General features: G+C 50.4%; 2 protein-coding genes across 4 annotated transcripts in view; one reads left to right on the top strand and one right to left on the bottom strand.

Annotated features, from left to right (window-relative positions):
- Positions 1–14,181, top strand: part of ASXL1 (ASXL transcriptional regulator 1) — a 40,698-nt gene extending 26,517 nt beyond the window's left edge. The window contains exons 7-12 of the mRNA XM_081948092.1: positions 96–233; positions 4,456–4,619; positions 6,174–6,270; positions 7,471–7,576; positions 8,437–9,019; positions 10,015–14,181. Of these exons, the coding sequence (XP_081804218.1) occupies positions 96–233; positions 4,456–4,619; positions 6,174–6,270; positions 7,471–7,576; positions 8,437–9,019; positions 10,015–12,675 (3,749 nt within the window). The 3' untranslated portion in view covers positions 12,676–14,181. The remainder of the gene's footprint in view (positions 1–95; positions 234–4,455; positions 4,620–6,173; positions 6,271–7,470; positions 7,577–8,436; positions 9,020–10,014) is intronic.
- Positions 14,182–16,627: 2,446 nt separating this feature from the next.
- The window catches only part of NOL4L (nucleolar protein 4 like), a 52,066-nt gene continuing 40,713 nt past the window's right edge, over positions 16,628–27,980 (bottom strand). For all 3 annotated transcript variants that reach the window (XM_081948124.1, XM_081948125.1, XM_081948123.1), the window contains exons 6-8: positions 27,478–27,600; positions 21,710–21,914; positions 16,628–20,928 (exon numbers count right to left, since the gene is read on the bottom strand). In XM_081948124.1, the coding sequence (XP_081804250.1) occupies positions 20,726–20,928; positions 21,710–21,914; positions 27,478–27,600 (531 nt within the window). In that variant the 3' untranslated portion in view covers positions 16,628–20,725. The remainder of the gene's footprint in view (positions 20,929–21,709; positions 21,915–27,477; positions 27,601–27,980) is intronic.

Genomic DNA, 27,980 nt, shown 5'->3' on the forward strand with positions numbered 1-27,980 from the left:
TCCTCCCCTGCTGGGACTGTGTTGACTGTGATGTTCCACTTGGGTGCCGGTGAGGATGGTCGGCAGCCGCGGCTGATGCGCTCGCTCTTTTTCAGGGTTTGCGGGGAAGCCGGTCGGCGACGAGAGCAGCAGCAGCAGCAGCTCCTCCGTGTTGCCCAGCGCCCTCTGCAACAGGACAGACATGGCGAGGGAAGCCCCCCATCTGCTCCGGGGAGTCCGCAAACCCTCAGGCGGTAGGTGGACTCCGGGGTCTTCTCTCAACAGGAGGAACTTTAGCAGTTTTGGACCCGGCTGACTCTTAAGATGCCCTGTGTGTGTGTGTGAATATTCCCTAGATTTTGTTTTTAAGATGTTATATTTGTGATGGATGTTTTTTATCACAATGGTGAGACAATGGTGTGGTTAGTGGAGCAGTGTTCTCCAACCTGGCTGCCTGAGGAATTCTGGGAGTTGAAGTCCACAAGCCCTAAAAGTTGCCAAGGTTGGCGCAACCTGTACCAGACAAGCTGTGGCCCATTGAGTCATCTTTTGAGATACAGGTGGTCCTCAACTTACGACGACAGTTGAGCCCCAAATTTATGTTGTTGTGAGACATTGGTTAAGCTTTGCCCCATTTCACAGCTTTTCTCGCCACGTTTGTTAAGCGAATCACTGCAATTGTTAAATTAGCAACGGTTGTTAAGTGAATCTGGCTTCCTCATTGATTTTATTTGTCAGAAAGTCACAAAAGGGCTCAGGTGGTTCTGGGACCCTGCAAGCATCATAAACAGGAACCAGTTGCAAAGCATCTGACTTGATGTTGTGATACGGTCTTAAAGGTGAAAAATAATCATCAGTCACCATTTTCCGTGTCTTTGTAATTTCAAACAGCTAATAAACGGATGATTGTATTGCATAAATTTATTATACTACAGATATGCCTGTTTCATTGGACGTTCCAGCTAAGATGCAGTGTTACATCTGTTTTTATTTAGAAGAGCATAGGTTAGGATAGGTGCTGGACCTATTCTATCCTCCTGCACTTTAGAAGGCCAGGTCCTGAAGAGGAAACTCAGAGACCTTGGCCACCTAATGAGAAGGAAGAAGGACTCCCTGGAGAAGAGCCTCATGCTGGGAACGATGGAGGGCAAAAGAAGAAGAAGGGGATGGTAGAGAATGAGGTGGCTGGACGGAGTCTTCAATGGACTCCAGAGGAAGGTAGAGGACAGGAAGGCCTGGAGGAACGTGGTCCATGGGATCGCGATGGGCCAGGCATGACTTCTCAACTGACAACAACAAGGATAGGATAGGATAGAAGCATAGAATAGAATAGAATAGAATAGAATAGAATAGAATAGCGAGTGAGAGAATAGAATGAGGAAAGAGGAGAAGAAAAGAATATACTGAATAGAAAATAGAGAAAGAATAGAAAATAGAATAGAATGCAGAATGGAATGGAGAAGAGAAGAGAGCAGAAGAAAAGAATATACTGAATACAGAAAGAATAGAAAATAGAATGCGGAATGGAATAGAAAAGAGAAGAGAGAAAAGGGAATAGAACAGAATAGAATTGTTTATTGGCCAAGTGGACACACAAGGACTTTGCCTTTGGTGCGTAAGCTCTCGGTGTACATATAAACAAGCAGTAATAGGTCATCATATTAATATGGGATTTAATTAATTACAAGTTACAAGCAACAAGTGATAAATCAAAAGGTATCAATAGGAAAGGAAAATAGGCCAGATGAGGAAAGTGGAGGGTTGTGGGAATGAAGTGTTCAGCAGAGTGATGGCATGGGGTGTGTGTGTGTGTGTGTGTGTGTGTGAGAAACTACCTTTGTGTCTGGTTGCTTTGGTGTGCAGCGCCCTATAGCATCGTTTGGGAGAGCTTGAACCAGTTTGCGTCCAGGGTGTGAGGGCTCTGCAGGTATTTTGTCAGCCTGGCTCCTGCAGCGTAAGGTCCTCAAGGGAAGGCAGGTCGGTTGCCCTTGCTTTGATTTATCCCTTTAAAAAGATGCTGGGTTGAATTGCTGTCTTGCTAAGAGATAACAAGACGTTGCGTCTATCTGCTAATTGCTTTCTCTCGACTACTGTGGTGAGAAGAAGCATGCGAGTCCTTTAGAATGAGCTGCAAGGCTGTCCAAACACCCCTGACCTAAAGAGACAACACACAACCCCGGGTGTGGTGCCACGCCTTCTTTGTGCACCAGGGAATCAATTGTAAGTGTCAGCACTGAAAAAGCATGGGAAGCTTTTCCTTTAGTACAGGTAGTCCTTGACATACGACAATAAGGGAGCCTGCAGCTCGCCACCTGTAAGTTGTGATGGAGTTAAATCAGGTACCAACCCAAATTTACAGTGATTTTTGCAGCAGTCGTTAAGTGAATGAGGCTGCTGCTAAATAAACACAGCGGTTGTTAAATGAATCCCTGGTTCACTCAGGGGCTGGTTTTTGCAGGAAACTGGAAGTAACTTCCAGTTTTCAGAATCCCAGGATTGAAAGGGACCTTGGAGGTCTACTAGTCCAGCCCCTTTCTCAAGCAGGAGACCCCATAGCATTTCAGACAAATGGCTGTCCAATCTTTCCTTAAAAACCTCCAGTGATGGAACACCCACAGCTTCTGGTGGCAAGGAGTTCCACTGGTTAATTGTCCTCACTGTTAGGAAGTTTCTCCTTAGTTCCAGGTTGCTTCACTCCTTCATGAGTTTCCATCCTTTGTTTCTTGTCCTCTGCCTTCAGTTGTTTTGGAGAGTAAGTCAACACACACACACACACACACACACACACACACACACACGCATGCACCTCTCTTCAAAGTAGGTTTGGAACTCAGCAAGAAAATGGCAACTGTTTTGACAAGGGATCCCAAACAGCTCTCAGTGCAGGGTTATCACAAGTAGCAAGAGATTAAAAACTCAGTCCATTCAATTTAACCAAATGTAGGCTGGAATAAATAAACAGTTTAAAATCCTCTTAAAAGACCATCTGGGACAAGCCCAGGTTTATTTTTGCAAGTTGCCTTAAAGTAAAGCTCCTCCTAGGTGATTTCACACTCACACACATGCAGGGCAGAGGCATAACATAAATAAAAGTCATTTTTCTTGGCAGCAATAGGAAACAGTTTGCTCCTGGCGTCTTCCAAGATGCTTTATTCCCCATTTCATTAATTTTCTTTACTTTTTATTATTTTATATGCCGTAGGTGGCTCACAAGCATCGAAAATGAATAAAAACAATGAATAATATTAAATTAGCTTAAAATGGATAAAGGATGTGGAGGAAGGGAGCCAGAGGCACACGGGGATGAGGTGAGATCTTAGAATGAATGAATGAGCTGGAAGGGACCTCGGAGGTCTTCTAGTCCAGGCCCATGGCTCAAGCAGGAGGCCCTATGGCACTTCAGACAAACGGCTATCCAATCTTTTTCCAGTGATGGAAAACACACAATTTCTGGTGGCAAGCCGTTCCACTGGTTACTTGTTCTGTCAGGAAGTTTCTCCTTAATTCCAGGTTGCTTCTCTCCATGATCAGTTTCCATCCGTTGCTTCTTGTCCTGCCTTCAGGTGCCTTGGAGAATAGCTTGACTCCCTCTTCTTTATGGCAATCCCTGAGATATTGGAAGACGGACGGACGGATGGATGGATGGATGGATGGAGAGAGAGAGAGAGAGATTCTCTCCTTGATTAGTTTCCACCCATTGTTTCTTGTCCTGCCCTCAGGTGCCTTGGAGAATAGTTTGACTCTCTCTTCTTTGTGGCAACCCTGGAGATATTGGAAGACTGCTATCATGTCTCCCCTAGTCCTTCTTTCTCTTAAGCTAAACATACCCAGTTCCTGCAACCGTTCTTCTTACGCATCTTACCTTGGTCCATCACTCTTTCTCAGCCAAGCCCACCTCAAGGGCTTGTTGTGGGGGAAACAGGAGACCATAGAATGAAAGGGGTCTCATTTAGGGACCGTGTGAAGTTACAACAGCACTGGGAAAATACGTTATTTACCACTATTTTTCTCATTTATGCCTGTTGCAACATCCCTGTGGTCAGACGATCAAAGTTTGAAAGGTTTGGCAACCGATTCATACTTATGACCATTGCGTGTCCCAGGGATCTTTGCAATCACCCGCTTATGAGATCTTTTGACCAGCAAAGTCAACGGGGAATCCAGATTCGCTTAACAATTGTAGTGATTCACTTAACAACTGTGGCAAGAATGGCCGTAAAATTCATTTAACAACTGTCCCGCTTAGCAGTGGACATTTTGGGGCTCGCTTGTGGTCCTAAATCGAGGGCCACTTGTAGCGAATGGATTTCTTTGCGTGTGGATCCGGTTGTCCACCCCTGACCATTGGCGAGGCTGCCTCCCAGCCACTTCCAAGAAAGGGAAGCGGCAGCTGTGTGAGTTGCCTCTGCAGGTGCCTCTCCTGACTCTCGGGTGTGTAAACATCTCTGCCCGTCTGTTGCTTTCTGGGAACTGCAGGGCAAATGAAGAGGAACCGGGGGGACGACATCGACTTCGAGACGCCAGGCTCCATTCTGGTGAACACAAACCTGCGGGCGCTGATCAACTCCAGGACCTTCAATGCCCTCCCCCTGCCCTTCCAGCAGCAGCTTCTCCTCCTGCTCCCTGAAGTGGACAGGCAGGTAGGGCCTCTCCCTCCCTCTCTGTCCCTCTCGCTCTCTCTGCTTCTCTCTCTCCTTCTCTCCCTTTCACTCCCTCTTTCTTTGTCTCTCTCCCTTCACTCACTCACTCTCTCCTCCTTCTCCTTTCTCTCTCTCTCTCTCCCCTTCTCTCCCTTTTGCTCTGTTTCTTTGTCTCTGTCTCTCCTCAAACAATGACTCTGTTTCTCTGTATGTCTCTTTGTCTCTCTGTTTCTCTTGTCTCCCTTTTGCTCTTTGTTTCTCTGCCCCTCTCTCTTTTTCACTCTTTACTTTACTTTTTATTTAATTTATAAACCGCACCCTCTCTCCAAGGAGACTCGGGGCGGTGTACAGTCATATTTAAAAACACAATATAAATACATATAGATATAGGTGGAGGCGGCATATAAACCGTACAATAACAATTAAAATTAAAAATTAGAAATACATTAAAAACTACCCCTAGAAAACTACCCCAGAATAAAATAATTGCCAGGAGGATAAAGATGGGACTATAAATGGGCTAGGCCAGCCAATTGGAACAGGTGGGTCTTGAGTTTCCTACGGAAGGAGCGGAGGTCAGTAGTGGTTCTAATATCGGGGGGAGGGGGGGAGGTCATTCCAGAGGGCTGGGCCCATCACAGAGAAGGCTCTACTCCTAGGCGCCGCCCGTTGGCATTGCTTAGTGGACGGCACCCGGAGGAGTCCCTCTCTGTGAGAGCGAATTGGTCGCAGGGATGTATGAGGTAGGATGCGATCCCGCAGGTAGCTAGGTCCTGTGCCATGGAGCGCTTTAAAGATGGTGATCAACACCTTGAAACGCACCCGAAAAACCACAGGTAGCCAGTGCAGCTCGCGCAGGAGAGGTGTTATGTGGGAGTATCTCGTACTTCCCATGATAGCCCGCGCGGCTGCATTCTGAACCAGCTGTAGTCTCCGGGTACATCTCAAGGGGAGCCCATGTAGAGAGCGTTGCAGTAGTCCAGGCGGGATGTCACCAGCGCATGAGTGACCGTGCGAAGGGTGTCCCGGTCCAATAGGGGGCGCAATTGGCACACCAGGCGGACCTGGTGGAACGCCCCCCTCGCCACGGCTGCCACATGGTCATCCATCGACAGCCGGGCATCTAGGAGGACGCCCAAATTGCGCGCCCGCTCCACGGGGGGCAATTGCTCGCCCCCAATGGCCAGCGATGGAGTCCACTGGTTGAACCGAGGCGCAGGTAGCCACAGCCACTCTGTCTTGGAGGGGTTGAGCCTGAGTCTGTTGTCCCCCATCCCGGCCCCGACGGCTTCCAAGCACCAGGACATCATTTCTCTGTTTCTCTGTCTCTTTCTTTTGTCTCTCTCTGTTTCTCTGTGTATGTGTTACTCTCTATCATTCTCTTTGTCTCTCCCTGTCTATGACTCTGTTTCTTTGTCTCTGTCTGTCTGTCTCTGCTCTGTTTCTTTCTCTGTTTCTCTGTCTCTCTCTGTCTCTTTCTCTTTATCATTCCCTCTTTGTCACTTTCAGTAAAGGTTTGTGCACTGTGCTTAACATTCCCTTCCTTCCTTCTAGCCTGGGACAGACGGACTGCTGCGCCTGAGTGGAAGCGCCCTAAATAACGAGTTTTTTGCTCATGCTGCCCAGAGCTGGCGGGAGAGGCTGGCAGACGGTAGGTTTGCTGGTTCTGGGATGGGATGGGGGGGGGGGAAACAAGCCCACCCTTGGAACGGGCATTGGCCTAGAACAGGGGTGGGGAATCATGGCCCCTAGATGACTTCACCTCCCAGCAAACAAGCACAGCCCCTCATGAACTTGCTTTTTTCCAGCCCTGTCATAATACAGACAGTCGTTGAATGAGGCGGTCAGTTATTAAGGACTTTGGCAAAACCTTCGGCATATGGTTAGGCCAGGTCTTTAGCCCAGGGGGTATAGCCTCAAACTGACAAGAGGGAAAATTCAAAAGTACATGTAGTCCTCGACCTACGATCACAATTGAGCCCAAAATTTCTGTTCTTACATCGTTGTTAAGTGAATCCGGCTTCCCCATTGACTTTGCTTGTCAGAAGGTCGCAAAAGGGGGATCACGTGACCCCAGGACACTGCGACCGTCATAAGTATGAACCAGTTGCCAAGGGTCTGAGTTTTGATTACATGACCACGGGGAGGCTGCAACAGTCGTGAGGGTGAAAAACAGCCCTAAGTCACTTTTTTCAGTGCCGTTGCAACTTCGAACGGTCATTAAATGAGCTGTTGTAAGTCGAGGACTACCTGTAATGTTTGAAAGTTACTTCCCAGAAAACGTAGTACAAGTTTGGGACCAACTTCCAGCGGAATCAATGAATCAGTAACTGAATTCAATGAACCAATTAGTCAATAGAACTGGAAGGGGCCTTGGAGGTCTTCTAGTCCAACACCCTGCAGGAGACCCTGTCCCATTTCAAAAAAATGTCTGTCTAATCTCGTCTTAAAAACCTGCAATGTTGGAGCGTTCACAGCTTCTGGTGGCAAGCAGTTCCACTGGTTAATTGTCCTCACTATGAGGAAGCTTCTCCTTAATTCCAGGTTGCTTCTCTCCTGGATTAATTTCCATCCGTTGTTTCTTGTCTTGCCCTCAGGTGCTTTGGGGAATAATTTGACCCCCCTCTCTTCTTGGTGGCAGCCCCTCAAATACTGGACGACTGCCATCATGTCCCCCTTAGTCCTTCTTTGCTCTAGACTAGCCAAACCCAATTCCTGTAGCCGTTCTTCATATGTCGCCAGGCCTTTAACCATCCTAGTTGCTCTTCTCTTGGGTTTCCGTGTGTTTCTTTTTCAGTGTTTCCTCAAAGCCAAAGAAACTCTTGATTCTTTTTTCCCCCTTCCCTTCCAGGGGAGTTTACTCACGAGATGCAGGTGCGCATCAGGCAGGAAATGGAGAAGGAAAAGAAAACGGAAGTCTGGAAAGAGCGGTTTTTCGAGGACTACTATGGGCAGAAGTAAGTGCCCCGTTTGGAAATGTAACCTCTGCGACGTTTCTCCCAGGAAAACTTTACGGGGCTCCAAGCTTCTTCCGTTTAGCGCAGGTCTCTAATCTTGGCCCCTTTAAGACTTGTGGACTTCAACTCACGGCATCGCTCTCTGGCCAATTCTGGGGGTGGGAGTTCCACAGGTCTTAAAGGCTCCCATGGTTGGACCCTCTTGGCTAAAGCAAAGAACCGTCACGTTTTTTCTGGCAGGCAGAAATAATTTCACTGCAGCAACGCAGAGTCCTGGTTTTTTCACAAACGGATTCAGCGCAACAAAAAACAATTTTTGTTTTTAATGATTTAATGCCCTGGGTTTTTTTTTAATCAGGGCAACCTGGCCTACCCAATTATGGGAGGGAGCATACCGCTCCACTCCCAAGTAGCCCGGGTTCGAATCCCAGGAGGGGAAATGGCTAGTTGATGAGAGCTAAATAGCTTGAAATAGATCTATACCAATCTATCTTTTATTTCTTTGTCGGTAAAACATACATTTGATGTAATGCACTCTTTCTCAAACCTGGCCACTTTAAGATGGGTGGACTTCAACTCCCAGAATTCCCCAGCCAGCATTCGCTCCAATTCTGGGAGCTGAAGTCCGAAAGTCTTCAAGCTACTATAGTTGGACACCCTTGGCTAAAGCAGTCAAGTGGAAGGCCTCCCTTAGTAGCGAGTGGCTCAAGGATCGTGCCAGTCGTAAATCCTTACGGAAGATGGCACAGTCCACTGGTGGGAAATTGTGGGGGTTGAAGTCCTCAAGTTTTCCAAGTTGGGAGGGACCCCTGGGCTGGTGGGATATGCTGCCAACTGACTCCATTCTACTCCTCTTTCAGGCTGGGCTTGACCACGGAAGAGCAGAAGTCAGCCCCCAGTGAGGCAGAGAAGAGGACCACAGAAGGCCCCGCCAGGGCACCCTGCACTCCCACAACCCTCCAGCCTGACGGGCACTTCAAGAGGCGCTCCCTCCGCTGCCGGAACCGCCGGAACCGGCACAAATTGCGCGAAGCGGAGCCTTCCTCTCCTGCCAAAGAGGCATCCTCCTCGCCATCGTCGTCCGTGGAGGCCACGCCCGTGGAGGAGAGAGAGGCCAATCCCGCCACGAACGAGTGCCAAGCCAGCCGGGCAATTCCCTCGGCCGAGACGTCCCCGGAAGTGACCAAGGTCTTGAGCAAGGTGGATGAGGCCGTGGCGGCTGCAGCGGCTGCGGCGGCGGCAACCCCGGAGCGAATTCCCAGCCTGCCTCTGGGACCGCAGGATCAGCAGAAGAGGAAATGCTTCGAGCAGCCCGCCTCCCCCTCTTTCCCCGAAAAGAAGCCGCGGCTTGAGGACCGTCAGTCCTTTCGTAACACAATTGAAAGTGTTCACCCAGAAAAGCCACAGCCCACCAAAGAGGAGCCTAAAGTCCCTCCCATCCGGGTAAGAGGGGGGCTGGGAGCTGCTCCCTGCCTCAGCGGGTGGGTGGGAGGCGGTACTTGGCTTGCCGGGCTTCACCTGAGGCCTCGGACTCAAGTTGCCATCGGGTGACTTGCTGCTGTTCTCCCCCCCCCCCTTCAGCTCGGGCCCCGGTGTGGCTTTCCCTCTGGGTCAGGAGGAAGGGGAGGAAGAGTGGGGGGTGGCTCTCTTGAGGGGTCTGGCTTCTGCGTGAACGATCTCAGGTGGGGTCTAGAAGGGGGAGCAATGGAAGGATCTTAAGAGGAAAGCCGGGGGGGGGGGCGGGGGGATCCAGTTTGATCTAATGGTGAAAGCACCACGCTAGGAACCAGGAGACAGGGAGTTCTAGTCTCACTTTAGGTATAAGAGCCAGCTGGGTGACTTTGAGCCAACCACCAGGAGACGGGGAGTTCTAGTACCCCCTTAGTCGCGAAAGCCAGCTGGGTGCATTTGGGCCAATCATTCTCTCTCAGTCCAACCCATCTCTCAGCATTCTCGTAAGGAAAACAGCAGGAAGGCATTCCCCCACGTTGAGTTATTTATAAAAATAATAAAGGTGGAACGCAAATTAAATAAGCTGGGTTAACCCTCCCACCTTTTCTCCTGCAAATAAAAAATCCCCCATTACAGTTGCATCAAACATAATGTAGCGGAGGGTAGTCTTGGTGTGGCTTTGCCCTTTAGCGCTAAAGCCAGGAAGGAAGACCCCTATCGCCAGGCCTTTTCCCCCAGGGGACTCTGGGAGTTGTAGTTCTGCGAAGGGAGGCCTTTCCCAATCTACACTCCCCAGCGTTCCTGGAGAACAGAGCCTCCCCCAGCATGCTTCTGCCTCTCGAGTCCTAGGGAGGCTTCCTCTAAAAATTAAATACTTATAAAGAGTATATAATTCGACAAATTAAGGGGGAGTGGGGGGGGGGCTTTTAACGCGCAGGCCTGCAGGGCGTCCTCTGAATGACCCTGTTTTTCTTTGTTCTCTCCAGATTCAACTTTCCCGAATCAAACCCCCCTGGGTGGTTAAGGGTCAGCCAGCCTACCAGATATGTCCTCGGATTATCCCCAATCCAGAACCCGGCCAGCCGGACCGAAGGGGGAGCCCAGCCGCTGCTGACTCTGAGGCCTGTCCTTTGCAAAGCCGAGTCCAGCGAGCGGCTGCTGCTCCTGCCTCCACCATTGGAGGTGGGGGTGGGCCAGGAGGAGGCGGCGGAAGGAGCCCAGACGAAGGCGGTGGTGGTGGTCGCAGCAGCAGCAGCAGCAACAGCCGGCTCCGGCCACCCAGGAGCCACCGGGCCAAGCACTGGCGATGCAAGAGAACTCGCGGGAAGCGCTGGTCAGATTTACAGCGAACACAGCTATTGCCGCCTTCCCACCTAGGCGGAAAGACCGCCGGGCGGCAGGGGCCGGAAGCGAGCTGGCCTTCCGGGGCCACAGAACCCGCCAGGGAAGGAGAGCTCAAGCAGGGTGGACAGGCTGCCAATCTTCCTTCCCAGGAAGCCGCTGCCCAGCCGGAGAAGTCCTCGGAAGGCAGCCTCTTGGATCGCAGAGCGACAGAAGTGCCGGCCAGTCGTCCTGGCCACCTTTTGGATGATCCCAGGCCTTCACCTTCTGCAGAAGATGCTCCTCTGGAGGGCCGCGATTGGAAGGACAGAAGGGAATCTCCCGTGGGAAGCCAGCAGAGCAATGGCTGGCTGGGAGACTCCGAAAGCATCCTCATGGGAAGCAGAAGCAGGCAGAAGGGCCGGGAAGGTCACCTGGCTTCCGAGAGCAGCACAGGAGTTGGCTCGGAGGCTTTGGCCTCTCCTGCGTGGAAGAGCATTCCAGAGGACCCCAGTCCTGTGAGGATGGAGCTCCCACCACAGAGTACCACCCCAGGCCCCGGAAGAGGGGCCCCGAGCAGCCCAGGGGATGCTTCCCCACTGACAACAGGCCCGCTCCCTCCTTGCTTCAATACGAGCGCCCGTGAGAGCCCCTTGTCCCCAGCATTGGCACCCTCGGACATGGAGGTAGAGACCGACCGAGAGCAGGCCGTGACAGGACCGAGCGCCAGCCCCGGCAGCGATGAGGAAGCCCAGAGTCCGCTGAGTGAGACCACAGAGACGGCCTCCGATTTGGATGCTGAGCTCACCGATGAGAACTTGGAGATAAACGGGGATTGTCGCCAGGCTGAAGAGAGGGAAAGCGGGTCCAACCAGAGACGCCCAGAGAGACATAGAGAGGTCATCTTGGAAAGCAGGGAAGATTTGCCTTTGGATGTCGGGGTTGTCGACTCACCCTGCAGGACCAGGTTGCCCGCTCCTGTCCTCGCCGCGGCCAAATCAGTTCTCCCTGTTGATGTCGCAATCCAGGAAAGGCCACGCTCGGGTGTCCCCCAGCCTCTGTCTGCCGCAGCAGGCAAGCCCCTGGAGGGACACATCGTCCCCCAGGGTCTGCCTCCCAAAAGCGTCCCGCCGGCCTCTTCCCAAGCGGCTGCAGCCTTTTCTCAGGACAAGCCCCCAGCAAAAATCCCCCCTGTCCTCCTGGCGGTTAAGAGCAGTGACCATCTCGTGCAGGACGCCACATGCAGGGAGGGGACAGGCCTGAGTGACCTAGCCAGGAAGACCATGCGTGCACCCCAACCATTGCGGGACTCTGCCGAAAGGGCCTGCCTGCCTCCAGAGAAGACTCCCAATCCAGGATCCCTGGATCAAGCTGTCGGCCAGTCCCCGAAAATAGATCTCTCGAATCTGGGAAAGAATCTAACCTCTTCCTGCCCTCGTCCGGATGAAACGGATCCGCCCAGAGCAGATTCCACGGCTGGCATCAGGAAGCTGGAGGAGACGCTGAAGACGGCTCCGGGGCCCAAGCTCCCTCTGCGCACAGCCTCTCTGGGGCCGGAGCAAGCAAGCAACGGCCCCGCAGAGAAGACCCCCGGGGCTCTGGGCAGGAAGGTCTTTGGCTCGGGTGTCTTGGGTGGGGCAGCAGCCAAGGCCCAGAAGCCCCACGGCTCAGAACCCTTCCCCATGTGGGGCATGCTGTCCCACAGCAAACTGGTCTCTCCCCCGGCCAAGGCGATGGCCCCCGGATCCCGCCTGCCTCCCGCAATGGAGGACTGGCCCTCCAAGAGGAATGGCGGCTCAACGGAGAACAAGAAGGTGCTGGCTTCGGCCCAGAGGAAGAGGGAGCAGCCGAAGGAGGCCCCTCCCCACTTGATGGAGCCTTGGCAGGGCTTCCCCCTGGGGAGGGACCTGGCTTTTTTCAAGCTGCCCAAGGAGCCGGGGAAGGGACCTGCGCAGCCCCTGGAGCCGTCCTCCCTCCCTTCCCAGCTCAACATCAAGCAGGCCATTTACGGGAAGCTTTCCAAGCTGCAGCTGAATTCCTCCCATCTGAATTACACCTCTTCGCCCGGTGGCCCCTTTTTCCCCCGGAACCTGGATGGCAACGCCGGGCCCTTCGGCCCCAAAGCCCACTTGACGGCTTCTTCCCGGGGCAGGCTATCTTTCTCCGCCCAGGTGTTTGCCGAGACGGGCAAGGGCCTGGAAGAGCTCTCCCTCAAGTGCTCCTGCAGTCTCAAAGCCATGATTATGTGCCAGGGCTGCGGAGCCTTTTGCCACGACGACTGTATCGGCCCCTCCAAGCTCTGTGTGCTGTGCCTGGTGGTCAGATGACACTGGCGGCCCACGGAAGGATCCAAAGCCGTACGTTGAGCAGGCGAGGAGGAGGAGGAGGACGAGGACACCGACGACGACCAGGAACGCCTGTATACGCAAAGGATTCTGGTCCTAACCAAGCCAATATGGACGCTGTAGGTCTTGGGTTTCCCTGCTGGGGGTGGCAAGTCGGTCATGGAGACAGGCGGGTTTCGTAGGGCTGATTTCTCCCCCCCAATGAGGAACTCTGTTGGAGATTTGGCCTGTTGGCGCCCGGCCTCGGACCCTTCTTGTGCCGTGAGCCCCGTCCCGGTGGGCTGAGTATGCGGGCGGAAGAGCTGACCTCCCCCCTACCTCCTGTTGGAAGACCAAGTGAAAGGCCCAGCGGAATCAGTCTTCCATTTTCTCTCCCTGCCACACACACACACACATACACACACACAAACACCAGCGCTGGGCTCAGTGGTCGACCCAGAAATGCAGGGCGGCGGGTTTCGGAGTCGCCACGCAGACGGAGGAGTGGAGGCTGGAAGGCGTCTTCCTTCCCCCCACCCGGGAAGACTTTTCACGTTTTGAAGCGGTGTCATATTTTTTTTAAAAAACCCATACGTATATAAATATAAATCTATAATATAATTTTTTCCCGGGTTTTTTTTCTTTCTTTTTTGTTTTTGGGTGTAAAGAAACAACAACAGAAGTGGAAATGTTTGGCTCCTCATTGTACCTTCTATGCATCATGTCTTCTTCTTCTTCTTCTTCTTCTTCATCATCCGTTGTACTCAGTACTTGGCCGGACTTTTGTAAAATGGGTGTTCTGTACATAAAAAGCTTTTTTTCCCCTTTTTTTAAAAAAAAATCCTTTTGGGGGGGTTCTCCCCCCCCCCTCCAGGCTACCCACAGTATTGCATTGTAGAGTAGTGTCGGTTACGAATCACTCCCTCACCAGACGGAGGTGGCAATTGCTCTGGGGGCAAGCGGGGGGCCCAGCAGCCGGGTCTTCCTGTTGAAACCCCCAAACCCCCACCCCGTGAGAAGGGAGCCCACCTCCCCCTCTCTTTCCCCTGGGGAAGGGGCCAAAGGTCTCCGGTCATCTCCCTCCCTTGACCTACCTACCTCTTCCTTTCTTGACCTCTTGGCTTTCTCCGTAGACGTCCAGCTCAACAGCGACCGAAGCAGCGTAAAAATCTGGGTCCCCCCCCCCAAAATCCCCAAAGGGTTGGGGTCTGCAGGCAGGTTTGCTCCCGCCCGAAAGCATTGGGAGACAAACCTGCGCAGGGAAGGCGAGAGAGAGAGGGAGGGTGAATCCCCAGGTGGTCTGGGCCTGCTTACCAAAGAAGGGGCTTCCCCTCTTCTGACCCCTACTCCCCACCCCACCCCTCCATCTCCCCCAAGGAGGTCGGGGCTGTGTACAGATGGAGCCTGGGCTGATGGGGGAGGGGCAGATCCTGGTCCACCCTGATGTTATATGTCCCTTGTGGTATGGAGAATAAACATTTTAAAAATAAAAAAAAAACATTTGGAACAGCTCACGCCTGGCTTTTGCAGGGCTCCTTTCCCAGCGGCATCTGTGTGCGTGTGTGTGTTTGTTTGTGTGCGTTGTGGACAAAGGGAGGGGGGACAAACACCGCAACCAAACTGGACGTACACCCCCCCCAAAACCCACCCTCTTGGACAGGAGAAACAACACCCCCATTTTGTGTCCTCTGATTGTGGGGGGGCTTCTGTTTTCTTTGCCCTACACGCAAAATGTCTTTGACGGACTCGGCTTCACTTTGCGTCGAGCTGAGTGGCTTGTCGGAGTTCGCCGCTATCTCTTCCTTCAGCCGCTGGGCGTGCAGATGGTTAAGGGGAAAGGCTCTTTATTTGCCCCTTAGGTGCCCTCCAGGCCTTGGGTGAGAAGATAACAAGGAGTGCTCCATTTAACGGCGGCAACGGAGCCAAAAAGTTTCCTAAGCAAAACAAGTGAGTTGTGCCCCCTTTTGTGACCTTCCCACTGTTAAGTGAGCTGCATGTGGTTACAGTGAGCAGTACGGTCGTTAAGTGAATCCAGCTTCCTCGTTGACTCTGCTTGCCAGGTCACAAAGGGGGCTTGATCACATGGCCCCCGGGACCCTGCGACCGTCATAAATGTGACGGAGTTGCTCTGTGCCCAGATTTTGATCCCGTGGCCATGGGGATGCTACAACGGTCCCCTTTTCAGTGGCATTAGAACTTCAATTGCTGTGTGGTTTGGTAGCCTAGAGGTGGCGCTCTCGTCTCAGTCAGGCTGTGAGTTCAGTCCTCGGTAGAGGCAGATATTTCTCTGGGTACGATGAGAATGTATCTGCTGAACGAAACTTCTCATTGGTGACAGGAAAGGCATCGGGCCAGTAAAACACTCTGCTAGCTCCAGTCAGTCACACCACCCCGCAAGGGATTATGGGGTCATTAAAAGATGATGATGATGATTGTAACTTCAAATGGTCACTAAATGAACTGTTGGAAGTTAAGGACTACCTGTCTCCCAGCGCTGGCGTTTTTGTCTCTAGCTTTGCAGGATTGAGGCCAGGAGGAGCCCTAGGTGGCAGTTGTCTTGTTGGGAATCACCCGAGGTCATTTTTGGACCCTGAACGATGGTGGTGGTGGTGGGGATGTGTGAATTATTCGGAATAAAGAGGATTGCAACTACAGCATCAGCAGACTCCCGAGTGAAAATCCACACGCCCATCGCCGTTTTCACCTTAAGGTGATGGGAAGGGATGGGACGCCGAAGTCGATAGGGGGAGAATGGGTTGGGAAATAGGCCCCCATTTCTCCAGGTGGCTGTAGCCAAGATTAACCCACCCACCCGCCCCCCAAGGTGGGCTCCCTGGTGCTTTCGGGCAGACAGGTTCATTAATCACCCAGCGAGGTAACCTGATCGTGGTTTGAAGTTTGCGGAGAGGAGGACGGGGGCTGTGGGGGGTCCTTGGTGCTCTCTGAGCTGGCTTGTTCTGTGGCAGGCATTTCATGACCCAACTAGGTAACATCATCAGGGCTAGAAGGTGGGTTTGTTTCTCTCTGTTGACATACAAGTCGCTTGCCCTGTCAATGTTGGTGGGAATGTTTTATGAGAGAGGAGGGTTTTCCACCAAAGAGGTAGTATATAACACTCGCTAGTATATAATATAATTTAAGGCAACACTTCTATAAAGCATATATATCAGGGGTGTCCAAACTTGGGAACTTTAAGACTTGTGGACTTCAACTCCCAGAATTCCCCAGCCAGCCATGCTGGCTGGGGAATTCTGGGAGTTGAAGTCCACAAGTCTTAAAAGTTCCCAAGTTTGGACACCCCTGATATATCTAAACAGTAAATCCCATTCCCTTTTAGCCCGGATGACGTTATCTAGCTGGGCCATGAAAATGTCTACGACTTCTCCATATTCTTCTATTTGTTCTACTAATTTCGGGCCAGTTGCTTTTGGTTCTTCCAAAAGAAACACTTAAATCGTCTGCCAACACCTGCAGTTTGTATTCCAAGTAGTTTGAAGCACCCAGGACCTCCCCCCAGGCCCCACCCTAAGCTACCAATACAGGCCGTCCTCAACTTACGACCACAATCAAGCCCAACATTTACATTGCCATGTGAGAAACTGGTTAATCACGGCCATTGTCAAACTAGTAACACTGTCGTTAAGGGAATCTGGTTTTCCTGATGGAACTTTTTGCTTGTCGGGAGGTCACAAAAGTTGATTGTGCGACCCAAGGGCATTGTGACCGTCATAAATATGAGTCCGTTGATAAGCATCCAAACATAAAACCAAGGGGAGGCCACAGTGGTCGTTAACTCTGAAAAGCGGCCCCAAGTCACTTTTTTTTCAGTGCCGTTGTCCCTTCAGTCACTAAGTGAACTGTCGTAAGTCAAGGACCACCTGTATTCCCTTCTATCGATTCAGAGATTCCAATTTTGACCCGGTCTTCCACCTCCATGCTGGGAAAAGGGGTGAGATCCATTTTGTTATACAGTGTTTATTAAGTAGATTCAGTCTTATATGATATACAGACTCAAAAAAAAAAAAAAATCCACATACTTATGAAATCAGTGCATTTAGCAAGTAATACCATGAATGGAAAGGAACCGCTTTGATTTAAACAGCTCGTTGGTCGTCTTATTTTTTTTTTCCTTTTTTTCTTTTTAAGTGAATAGGACGAGGAGATTGGCCTGTGCTACTCATTTCACAAACAGAACAGAAAATTTTAAAGTCGCGTCACGTAAAACCCAAAAACACTGCGAGCTAAGAATTAAAAATATTAAAGCCACGTTTACTCGGGAAGAAGGGGCCAAAACAAACTAAAATAAAATAAAAGGATCCACTGTCTAGAACACAAAAAAGGGAAACAAAAATAATTAAGATTTCCATCGCACGTTGAGGAAGGAGGGGGGGGGGAAAAACCACAACCACCACTACCCTCATCTGCTTAGCCACGTGAAAATTTGCATAGGTTGTCCGTTAGGAAGGAAGGAGGAACGAACGAAGGTTTCTGACAGATTGGCGCAGGGGAGGGTTGCCTTCGCCCGCTGCTTTTAAGTGCCTTGGGGTTTTTTTTTCCGCCCCCCATTTCTGGGGAAGGGGAAATGGCTGGGCTTGGATCCGCTTTGTAACTACACCGGAGGGCTACTGTTTTGGCCACCCTCTTCCTGGTGGTTGGGGGGGCTCGCTGGCCACTCATGAAGTCCCCTGGACTCTCCTGCAGTTTCGGCTAGAGGGGGACTCCTCGGCAAGCAACCTAGTAATCACCAGTGGCCCGCAGCCCATCATTCGTGTGGGTTTACGAGCGCCAGGTTCTACGAGCCACTCACGAATAAGAGAGGCCATATTGTTACCTGGCCTTTGTTTGAATTCGGGGTGTCCAGCCTCGACAACTTTTAAGATGTGTGTCCTTCCTGAATTCCCTGGCATTAATGCATTCCTTTTCATTTTGGCCTGCTTACTCTCTTACGATCCTTTTCTCTGCAATGGGAGGAAAAAATCACGCATGGCTGGCTGGGGAATTCTGGGAGCTGAAGTCCACAATGGTTAAAAGTTGCCAAGATTGGACCTCTGGCGTTTAGCCGTTCCGGGGACAAACGTGGCCAGCCGCTAAAAAGCCCCCGCTAGCAGCCCAGCCCCATGGGCATCGGGGAAACAGGTAAACGGATCTGTGGCCACGCTAAGCAGATGAGGCAGGCGGGGTGAGGTGGGGGTCTACCTCGCCAAGATGAGGGTCTCGCCGAACACAGAGGGGCACTGGGAGTTTTTCTGTACATGTAAACAGTACACTTTCACTGAGTCCAAAGTCAGAGGAAAAAAGTACAAAGAATTCACATTGGTCTTAGGTACAATTACAGGTGAAGAAAGAACGAACGGAGCAGCTCCGCTTGGAAAACGACCACCGAAAGAGAGAGAAAAACTCTTTTTTTTCCTTTTCTAAAAGCACCACGAAAATGGTATAAAAAATCATTCAGACCATGGACAGATTGTTTAAATCGGTTATTTTTCTTTTTTTTTTTCCTGGTGGAAATCGCTAAGACTACCTTTGTAAAAAGTCTTACAAAAAACAAATAAGCAAAGTTGTATTTTTTTTCTTTTTTCAACCCTCTGAGTTCAAAGCAGCATTTTTCTGGGAAAGGTTAATAATTGAGGGGAGGGAATGGCCAGCTAAGACAAAAAAACGGGCCTCTAAAAGATGGGGCAGGGGGCTTGGGATGGGTTTGGTGGGCACTCTCGCGGGAGGTCCCGCCAATGCCTTTCCCCGGGGTTCAAATGCTGCTGTCGGAGAGCAGGAAAGGGGGTGCTCGCCTTGCGAAGCCCCCCCTCCTGTGCCAAGTGCCAAGAGGGCAGTGGCTGAGCCCCTCCCACAAATATACCCCGGAAAAAAGAGGGTATCCTGGTGGGGTCAGAATCCAGGACCCTGCCCAGGTGTCCCGAGAATCTTAGAAAAAAACATGGCTTGTAGGATCAACCTTTTTGGATCCAGAGACGGATGGCTAAAAGTCAAACTCGAGGCGGGGGGAGGGACCACCTCTTGATGATCTCGGGGAGCGCCTTCGGAGCGTGTAAAAACAGGGTAGGGGTGGGGGAAGAAAGGGAGAACCACCAGTCGGCGCTAAGGGTTAACCCCGAATTACATCAAGGGAGTTTTCGTCTGGGTCATCAGCTGCCCCCTTCCCTCCCCTCCAAAAAAATTGCACGGATGCCCCCCTCCCCAAATCCAGACACGGAAGGGGGTGGGGTGGGAACCTTCACGTGTTGCCGGACGGGCGATTGTCTCTGCCGCTGTTACACACCCTAAGGGTTTGCAGGAGGGTGGTTGCGGGTCAGACCTGGCACAAGTAACTATTTACACAAAAGTCGGGTGGGACCCTCGGGATGGGTCGGGGGGGGAAGGGGGCTGGAAGAGGGCCACATCAAGGGGGAATGAATAGGATTGCTAGTGAAGACAGGGATCCTGTCCTCCCCCTGGTAGACACACACCCCTGGGTTTGGGGACAACTGGGCATGAGGGCAAGAGAGAACGGCCCCTTCTCTGTCTCCAGGCCTAGCAAAGCCTCGGGGAGCAGGTGGTCCCGGGTTCAAATCCCGGCCTGGCTCTGGAGCACCAGAGAGGGAAGGCGGGCTTAGAACTGGAGTGTCCAACCTCGGCCATGTTAAGCCCGGCGGACTTCGACTCCCAGAATTCCCCAGCCAACCGGCTGGGGAATTCTGGGAATCGAAGTCCACCGGGCTTAACATGGCTGAGGTTGGATGCCCCCGGTTTACGAGAAACCTACAAAACCTGTTTAAAATTCACCCCAGCTCCTCCGTCCCTTCACGTTACGTATAGCAGCATGGTCAATATTGCACTGAGCAAAACAGCAAGTGCATTTGCATTTGCAAGGGGGGAGGTTGGAGGAGGAAGAGGAGGAGAAAAAAAGGGGGGGCTCGAACCCGTTGCACCCACCGACACCCCCCCCAAAAAAACAGGCTCTGGCGGCCGTTGGATGCCTCTGCTTTTGCAAACCTGCCAGCGTGACTCCAGTGGCCCCCCCCCGATTGCCCTGTCCTCACGCTTTCCGTTTTTGGGGGTGCTTTGCCGCTCTCTTGCAAGCCTTGCAGCCAGGGGCCAATTTGGACACCCTGAAAGAGCTGGGGCCAGCAGGGAGCACCAGGGAGTGAGGTAGAGTGTGGAGAAGGAGGAGGAAGGCTGACACTACGGAACTTTGGCCCTTAAATGAGTCCTGCAATTCCTCCCGAAAAGACGGGCCCCGTTGTGGCTCCCACCCCAGGCAAAAGTGGGGATCGAGTGGCCCAAAGGAGGGGGAGTGTAAAAAAAAAAAAAAAAAACCTGAAAGCAGAGACCGCTTTGTGTCCGCCCCCCCCCCCCCTATCTCCCCCCTGCTGGCTCCCAAGCCTGGCCAGTTCCTTCAGTGGGACAGCAGGTGGAAATATGGTGCAGGATCAACACCGCCTCCCCCCACTTTCCTTCCCTCGGAGAGAGACACGCACAATAAAAAAATAAAAAATAAAAATGGCAATTCTGTACAAACTCAAGAATGCTTTTTTTTTCTTTTTTTTAGAAAAAAAAATAAATTATGGGGAGAAAGAATGGAGGTGGGGAGGGGGCAGGAGGGACAGGGTGCATTTCTCAATAAATATGCAATTCCAAAGATGGAAGGAAGGGCACGGGGGGGGGGGATCGAAAGAGAACGGGGAAGAGGGCTCTACCGTTGCCGGTGGGCTCCGCGAGAAAATCCCGACTCTGCCAGAAGCGTTCTGCCAGCCCGAAATCCGCTCCTGCTCCCCCAAACCCACCGTGGGCCCCCATCTTTCCAGGCGGCGAGGCTGGCTCCGCTTGGCAGAGGGCACCAGGTTGGTCAGCTTTCAAAGGCAGAAGGGCTCCAGGTCGAAGAAGAAGAACAAAAGGATTTCTCCAGGGTGGGGTGGGGTCTCCAACCTGTGCCAGGGGTGGGTGGGTAGGTGGGTTGGGCGGTGATAGGCAGAGGATCGGCCAGTCCTGAGCAGATTTATCAAGGAAGCCTGGAGGACGACAGTCTCTTCCGGCACAGGTGCCCCGGGGAAGCCGCCAGTCAGTTCTGCTGTAAAATGAGGTTTTCCAGTTCGTCTGCCGAGCGGAGGAGGAAGGCTGCGGACTCCCGGTAGCCGGCAATCAGCTGCCGGACGGCGCTGATCTCAGTTGGGCTGAGCTGGGCGGCTGGCACCCCCCGATTCGTGCTGTTGGCTGGTGGGGTGGTGCTGGACGTGCCACTTTTCATGCTGAGGTCAGTGGGGCCTGCAAAGCAGAGGAGGAGGAGGAGGAGAAAGAAAAACATGCCATTGCTGTATTTTCCTTCCTTCCTTCCTTCCCTTCTTTTTCCTTTCTCCGAGTCCTTGGTGGTGCAGTGGCTAGAATGCAGCGTTGCAGGCAAAGAGCCCACAGCGTGGAGTTCAATCCTGACTGACTCAGCATTCCATCAATCTGAGGACCCCAATGGTTGGGGGGGCAAGAGGCTGACTCTGTCAACCACTTAGAGAGGGCTGCAAGGCACTGCAAAGCAGTATGTAAGTCTAAGTGCTATTGGTAAGTGCGAAGGAAGGAGGGAGGGAAGAAAAGGAGGGAGGGAAGGAAGGAAGGAAAGAAGGAAGGAAGGAAGGTGAGGAAAGGAGGGAGGGAAGGACGGAGGGAAGGAATAAGGGAAGGAATAAAGGAGGGAGGGAAGGAAGGAAGGAATAAGGGAGGGAAGGAAGGAAAGAAGGAAGGAGGGAGGGAAGAAAAGGAAGGAGGGAGGGAAGAAAGGAAGGAAGGAAGGCGAGGGAAGGATGGAGGGAAGGAATAAGGGAGGGAAGGAAGGAAGGAAGGAGAGGAAGGAAGGAGGGAGGGAGGGAAGGAAGGAAGGAAGGGCCGTGGTGGAGTAGTGGTTAGAATGCAGCATTGCCATGCCCACTCCAACCCCCTGAGGTCAAACACAACCCTGGACACCCCCTGATCTAGGCGTTTCCTGCTTCAGCAAGGGGTTGGACTAGAAGACCTCTAAGGTTTCCTTCCAGCTCTTTTTCTGAGCTCCCCTCCTTACCGTTACTGTGATTTCCTGTCTGGAGTGAAGGAGTTGGCTGCAGAGTGCCTCCCAGCGCCCCATAGCTGCGGTAGCTGTAGTTCAGGCTCCCGTTGATGTAGACGGGGTCCTGGGAGAAGGAGGAGGCTGGCAGTGAGTAGGACGAGTGCGTGACGGAGGTGGACGAATCCCGAGACTGCTGCTTCTCGAGGGTAACTGGTTCGTCCTGCGAGGAGAGAAACCGAGGGGCAGGTTGCGTCAGGGGCAAAGGGAATCTAAGGGTGCAGCATGCGTCAGAGCTTCCATCTTCGGCTTGGCGCCTTGCTGGCATCCTGCCATCAACTTGGAGATGAAATGGGTAACAAGCATGTATTGTTGTGGCCCGCCAGTGGCCAGCAAAGTGGGCAGCCGATTCGGACAGTGAGGAGGTTGGGGAGGGACATGGGCCAATCCTGGAGTCTGGGGAAGGCTCTGATGAGGGCTCTGTGTCGGAGGCAGAGAGGGGGCCAGAGCCATATGCCAATTAGCAGCTGCCTTCGGAGTCGGAGATCAGTGGAGCAGAAGAACAGCTGGAGCCTGTTCCCAGTGTGCGCATGTGCAGAGTTGCCAGACGAAGGGAAGAGCTAAAGAACAGGGGTCGACTTGGGAGTAAGGCCACAGGTGGACAATGAATGGCCCCTCCCAGAGGGAATAAAAGAGGAGCGAAAGGGGAGTGGAGCTTGCAGGAGGCCATTAGTTCATTCCTGCATTCTTTGTCAAGTATTGGGGCATCTGAAAGATATCAGCCTGGCCGCTCTCCAAGCCTGAGAAAGGTCAGTAATTGGGACCTATCTTGAAAGACTGAGGGAGAGGAAAGACTTTGCTGGAGAGGAATTCACTGTCAATTAAATAAAAGGGGTTTATCGGGACGAGGACTCGGCTTTGTGCTGCTGGGGAAGTCTAGGTAGGAACCTGTGTGGAGTAGGGAGGAGAAACAGGGAAGGTGGGAGGTTTGATGGATACCACAGGTGTGAGAAACCAGCCCATTCCAGTTTTCAAGGCCATGAAACCTGGGAAAGGAAATGTGAATTGCACCAAACCTCTGAGCGTTCCCCAAAACACGCATGTGGCACATCATTGGTCTACGACAAACTTGTTAAGGGGGGGAGGGGAGGGCTGTGATGAAGGGAAAACATTTGTAACCTTTTGGGTGGGAACTTTAGTTGTAGCCTGTTTTTAGAGTGACCAATAGTCCTTACTAAAAGAACCTATCCCTTCAACCAAATGGAGTTGAGGGTCTTTCTTTCCTAGGGACCTCGCTGGGACAGGCCTGACAGTATATGGAAGGTAGCCATCACACCACCCCAAGGGGCTGAAAACATAAATACAGGTAATCCTCAACTCAAGAGTTGAGCCCAAGTTTCTGTTGCTAAACAAGACAGTTAAGTAAGCTTTGCTCCACTTTATGACCTTTCTTGCCACAGTTGTTAAGGGAATCACTGCAGTTGCTCCGTTAGTCACTCAGTTGTTAAGCGAGTCTGACTTCCCCACTGACTTTGCCAAAAGGACACAAAGGGGGATCACGTGACCCCCCAAGACGTAACTATGAGTCAGCTGCCAAGCGTCTGAATTTCGATCATGTGACCATGGGGATGTCCCAAAGAGATGTACTTTCTGTGCAGAATGATTTCCAGAACTTGGGGTATGAACTTAGTAGTATAGGTTGTAGGGTTATCTTTTCAGAGGTTTTACCAGAATATAAGGAACAAAAAGGGAAGGGCCAGCGTGTAGCAGAGTTTAATGTTTGGCTAAAGGAGTGGTGTAAAAGGGAAGGCTTTGGTTTTATTAGTCATGATGCCTGCAGCTGGTCCAATGAAAAACTGTACAAAAGAGATGGGTTGCACCCATCCAAGAAAGGAACTGAGTTACTTGGCATTAAATTCACAGATTTTCTTGATAAACATTTAAACTGAAGAGCGGGGACAGAGAATTAATAGATACAGAACATTTATGTCCCCAGCAATCTAAAATCCATAGGGTTATAAGTGCATGTAACATAGATGTGTGTGTGGGTAAGATTATCACTCCCGCTGTCAAGCAAAACCAAGCATTTAATAGTGATTGCCATACCATGTGCATGAATCACACAAGTGGCAAGAAAATAGGGGCAGTCAGGCATAACACAGGTTATGTAGACAGTAAACACAAGGTCAATCAAAATGGACTCAAATGTCTATACACCAATGCACAGAGTATGAGGAATAAACAGGGAGAATTAGAAATTCAAGTAGAAGAGGGCAGATACGATATTATTGCCATTACAGAAACTTGGTGGGATGAAACCGACAAATGGAACATACAGCTAGAAGGATTTAAATTATTTAAAAGAAATAGACCAAATAAAAGAGGAGGTGGAGTTGCACTATATATAAGAAATAACTACCTCTCTACAGAAATAGAGCACAACAATGATGAGAACTATCTTGAATGCATTTGGGTCAATATTAAAGGTTGGGGGGGAAATGACATTGCCATAGGTCTATACTACAGGCCACCCAACCAAGCAGAGGAAGTAGATGAACTTTTTGCTAGTCAGCTAACTAAGGTATGTAGGAAGCAAACCACAATAGTAATGGGGGATTTTAACTACCCTGACATCAACTGGGAAACAAACCCTCAGGGGTTGCCACAAAGAAGAGGGAGTCAAACTATTCTCCAAGGCACCTGAGTGTAGAACAAGAATCAATGGGTGGAAACTAATCAAGGAGAGAAGCAACTTCGAACTGAGGAGAAATTTCCTGACAGTTAGAACAATTAATCAGTGGAACAGAAATTGCCTCCAGAAGTTGTGAATGCCCCAACACTGGAAGTCTTTAAGAAGATGTTGGATAGCCATTTGTCTGAAACGGTATAGGGTTTCCTGCCTAGGCAGGGGGTTGGACTAGAAGACCTCCAAGGTCCCTTACAACTCTGGTATTGTATTGACCATGCAATATTGGAATTCAACATTATGAAAACACAAGTAGAAGAACAAAGTGAAACCAGAGTCTTGGACTTTAAGAGAGTTAATTTCAATAAATTTAGAGAGAGCTTGGGAAAAATTCCATGGATGAGAATCCTCAAGGGGAAAACAACTCAAGAAGCTTGGGAAATTTTGAAAAAGGAGATTACAAAAGCCCAGTCTAGCACAATACCAATGAAGAAGAAAAATAACAGCTCCCAAAAGAAACCAGCATGGCTGCATAAGGAACTCTCTGACAAATTGAAAGACAAAAAAGATATGTATAAAAAGTGGAAAGGGCAGGGACATAACTAAGGCAGAATATCAGCAAATAGCCCGAGCCTGTAAAGATGAAGTGAGGAAAGCTAAGGCTCACAATGAAGAAAGGCTTGCCACAAAAGTAAAAAATAACAAAAAAAGCTTCTTCCAACATGTTAAAAAGAAGAAAAAAGTTAAGGAAACAATTGGTCCATTGCTGGGAGAAAGTGGCAAGAAGGTGACAAGCAACAGGGAGAAAGCAGAACTATTTAACTCATGTTTTGCATCTGTCTTTACACAAAGGGATAAAACAGTCAATCCTATCAAAAACATCACCACAAAAATCAGATTAGGAACACAAATTGAAATAGGGAAGAAAATGGTAAGTGAGCACCTGTCTACCCTAGACGAGTTCAAATCACCAGGACCATATGGATTACACCCCAGGGTTCTGAAGGAACTAGCAGACGAGATCTCAGAAGCACTGAATTATATCTTTCAGAGATCCTGGAACACCAGGGAACTACCAGAGGACTGGAAAAGAGCTGATGTGGTTCCCATCTTCAAAAAAGGGAAGAAAAATAGATCCAGGAAACTACAGACCTATCAGCCTGACCTCAATACCAGGAAAGATTCTGAAAAATAATAATCAAGCAACGAATTTGCGAACACCTAGAAGCAAACAAAGTAATAGCCAAAAGCCAACATGGGTTTGTCAAAAACAGATCATGCCAGACTAACCTTATTGCATTCTTTGATAAAGTGACAAAATTAGTGGACCAGAGGAATGCCGTCGATATAGTTTACTTGGACTTCAGTAAGGCATTTGATAAGGTAGACCATAACCTACTACTAGATAAAGTAGAAGAATGTGGGTTGGACAGCATCACCACCAGATGGATTCGTAACTGGCTGAGCAACCGCACTCAATGGGTAGTCCTCAATGGAACTGCATCTACATGGAGGAAAGTATGCAGTGGAGTACCCCAAGGCTCTGTTTTAGGCCCAGTACTCTTCAACATCTTCATCAATGATTTGGATGAGGGAATAAATGAGGAACTGATCAAATTTGCAGATGACACCAAGCTGGCAGGAATAGCCAACACTCCAGAAGATAGGCTAAAGATACAGAAGGATCTTGACAAATTTGAACATTGGGCACTATCTAATAAAATGAAATTCAATGGTGAAAAGAGTAAGGTTCTACATTTAGGCAAGAAAAACGAAATGCACAGGTACAGTATAGGTGGTACCTTGCTCAACAGTAGTAACTGTGAGAGGGATCTTGGAGTCCTAGTGGACAACCATTTAAATAGGAGCCAGCCGTGTGCAGCAGCTGCCAAAAAAGCCAACACAGTCCTAGGCTGCATCAACAGAGGGATAGAATCAAGATCACGTGAAGGGTTAATACCACTTTATAATGCCTTGGTAAGGCCACACTTGGAATACTGCATTCAGTTCTGGTCGCCCCGATGTAGAAAAGATGTGGAGACTCTAGAAAGAGTGTAGAGAAGAGCAACAAAGAGGATTAGGGGACTGGAGACTAAAACATATGAGGAACGGTTGCAGGAACTGGGTACGTCCAGTTTAATGAAAAGAAGGACTAGGGGAGACATGATAGCAGTCTTCCAATATCTCAGGGGTTGCCACAAAGAAGAGGGAGTCAAACTATTCTCCAGGGCACCTGAGGGCAGAACAAGAAGCAATGGGTGGAAACTAATCAAGGAGAGAAGCAACTTAGAACTGAGGAGGAATTTCCTGTCAGTGAGAATAATTAATCAGTGGAACAGAAGTTGTCTCCAGAAGTTGTGAATGTCCCAACACTGGAAGTATTTAAGAAGAGGTTGGATAGCCATTTATCTGAAACAGTATAGGGTTTCCTGCCTAGGCAGGGGGTTGGACTAGAAGACCTCCAAGGTCCCTTCCAACTCTGCTATTGCATTGTATTGTATTGTATTGGATTGTATTGGATTGGATTGGATTGGATTGGATTGGATGTGGCAACGGTTGTGTGAAAACAGTCGTAAGTCACTTTTTCCAGTGCCGTTGTAAACTTCGACAATCACTAAACGAAGCGTGGTAAGTCAAGGACTACCTGTACATTGAGTTGCCAAGCACCTGAATTTTTATCGTGTGACTCCGTGTAAGTTGTGCAATCATAAGTCACTATTTTCGGTGCCATGGAGAATAGTCGCTGAAGGAGCGGTTGTAAGTTGAAGACTATTAATATAGCAGAGGCAGTTTTAGGAGTGAAGTGGCATGAATATAAACTCTGATCATGTAAGTCAGGGGTGTCCAAACTTGGGAACTTTAAGACTTGTGGACTTCAACTCCCAGAATTCCCCAGCCAGCCATGCTGGCTGGGGAATTCTGGGAGTTGAAGTCCACAAGTCTTAAAGTTCCCAAGTTTGGACACCCCTGATGTAAGTGTTTGAAACAAAGCAGTGTACAGAATCCAGGATAGGGCCCAGTGCCTTGCTGCAAGCGGTAAATGGGGCAACCTATCTGGATACTCAACGGCAGCAAACAGCCCGATGCCAGGTGCCCATACCTGTGACGTCTGATAGATCTCGAGCCGCATCCGCTTGGCTGCTTTCCGCGTCTCACTTTCACAAGCAGCTGCCAGGATGTTCTCGGCCATGGCTGAGGTCAGGTGAGGAGGGGTCGGCCTGGTCTGAAGAAAAAGAACATTTTCAGGAAAGCTGGGACAACAGAATGTGGCTCTATTTATGGCTGTACTATTGGGGTGGGTGGGTGGGGGGAGTAACACCAGCCCTCAAGACCAAGAAAGCAGAAAAGGGAAAGAAAAGCAAAAGATCAAAAGCAACGTTCTTTGGAACTTTTAAGATACATGGAGCAAGTCCTCCTCCTCTCCATAAACCCTCCTCCCTCTAGCACTGGTGAGGTTACCTAGTTGGGTCATGAAATGTCTTCAAGAAAACAACCAAGCTCAGAGAGCACCAAGGACCCCACAGTCCTCCTTCCTTCCTTCCTTCCTTCCTTCCTTCCTTCCTTCCTTCCTTCCTTCCTTCCTTCTTTCCTTCCCTCCCTCCT

Source organism: Natrix helvetica (genome assembly GCF_964273705.1).
Source record: "Natrix helvetica genome assembly, chromosome: 3".
Taxonomy (NCBI): Eukaryota; Metazoa; Chordata; class Lepidosauria; order Squamata; family Natricidae; genus Natrix; species Natrix helvetica.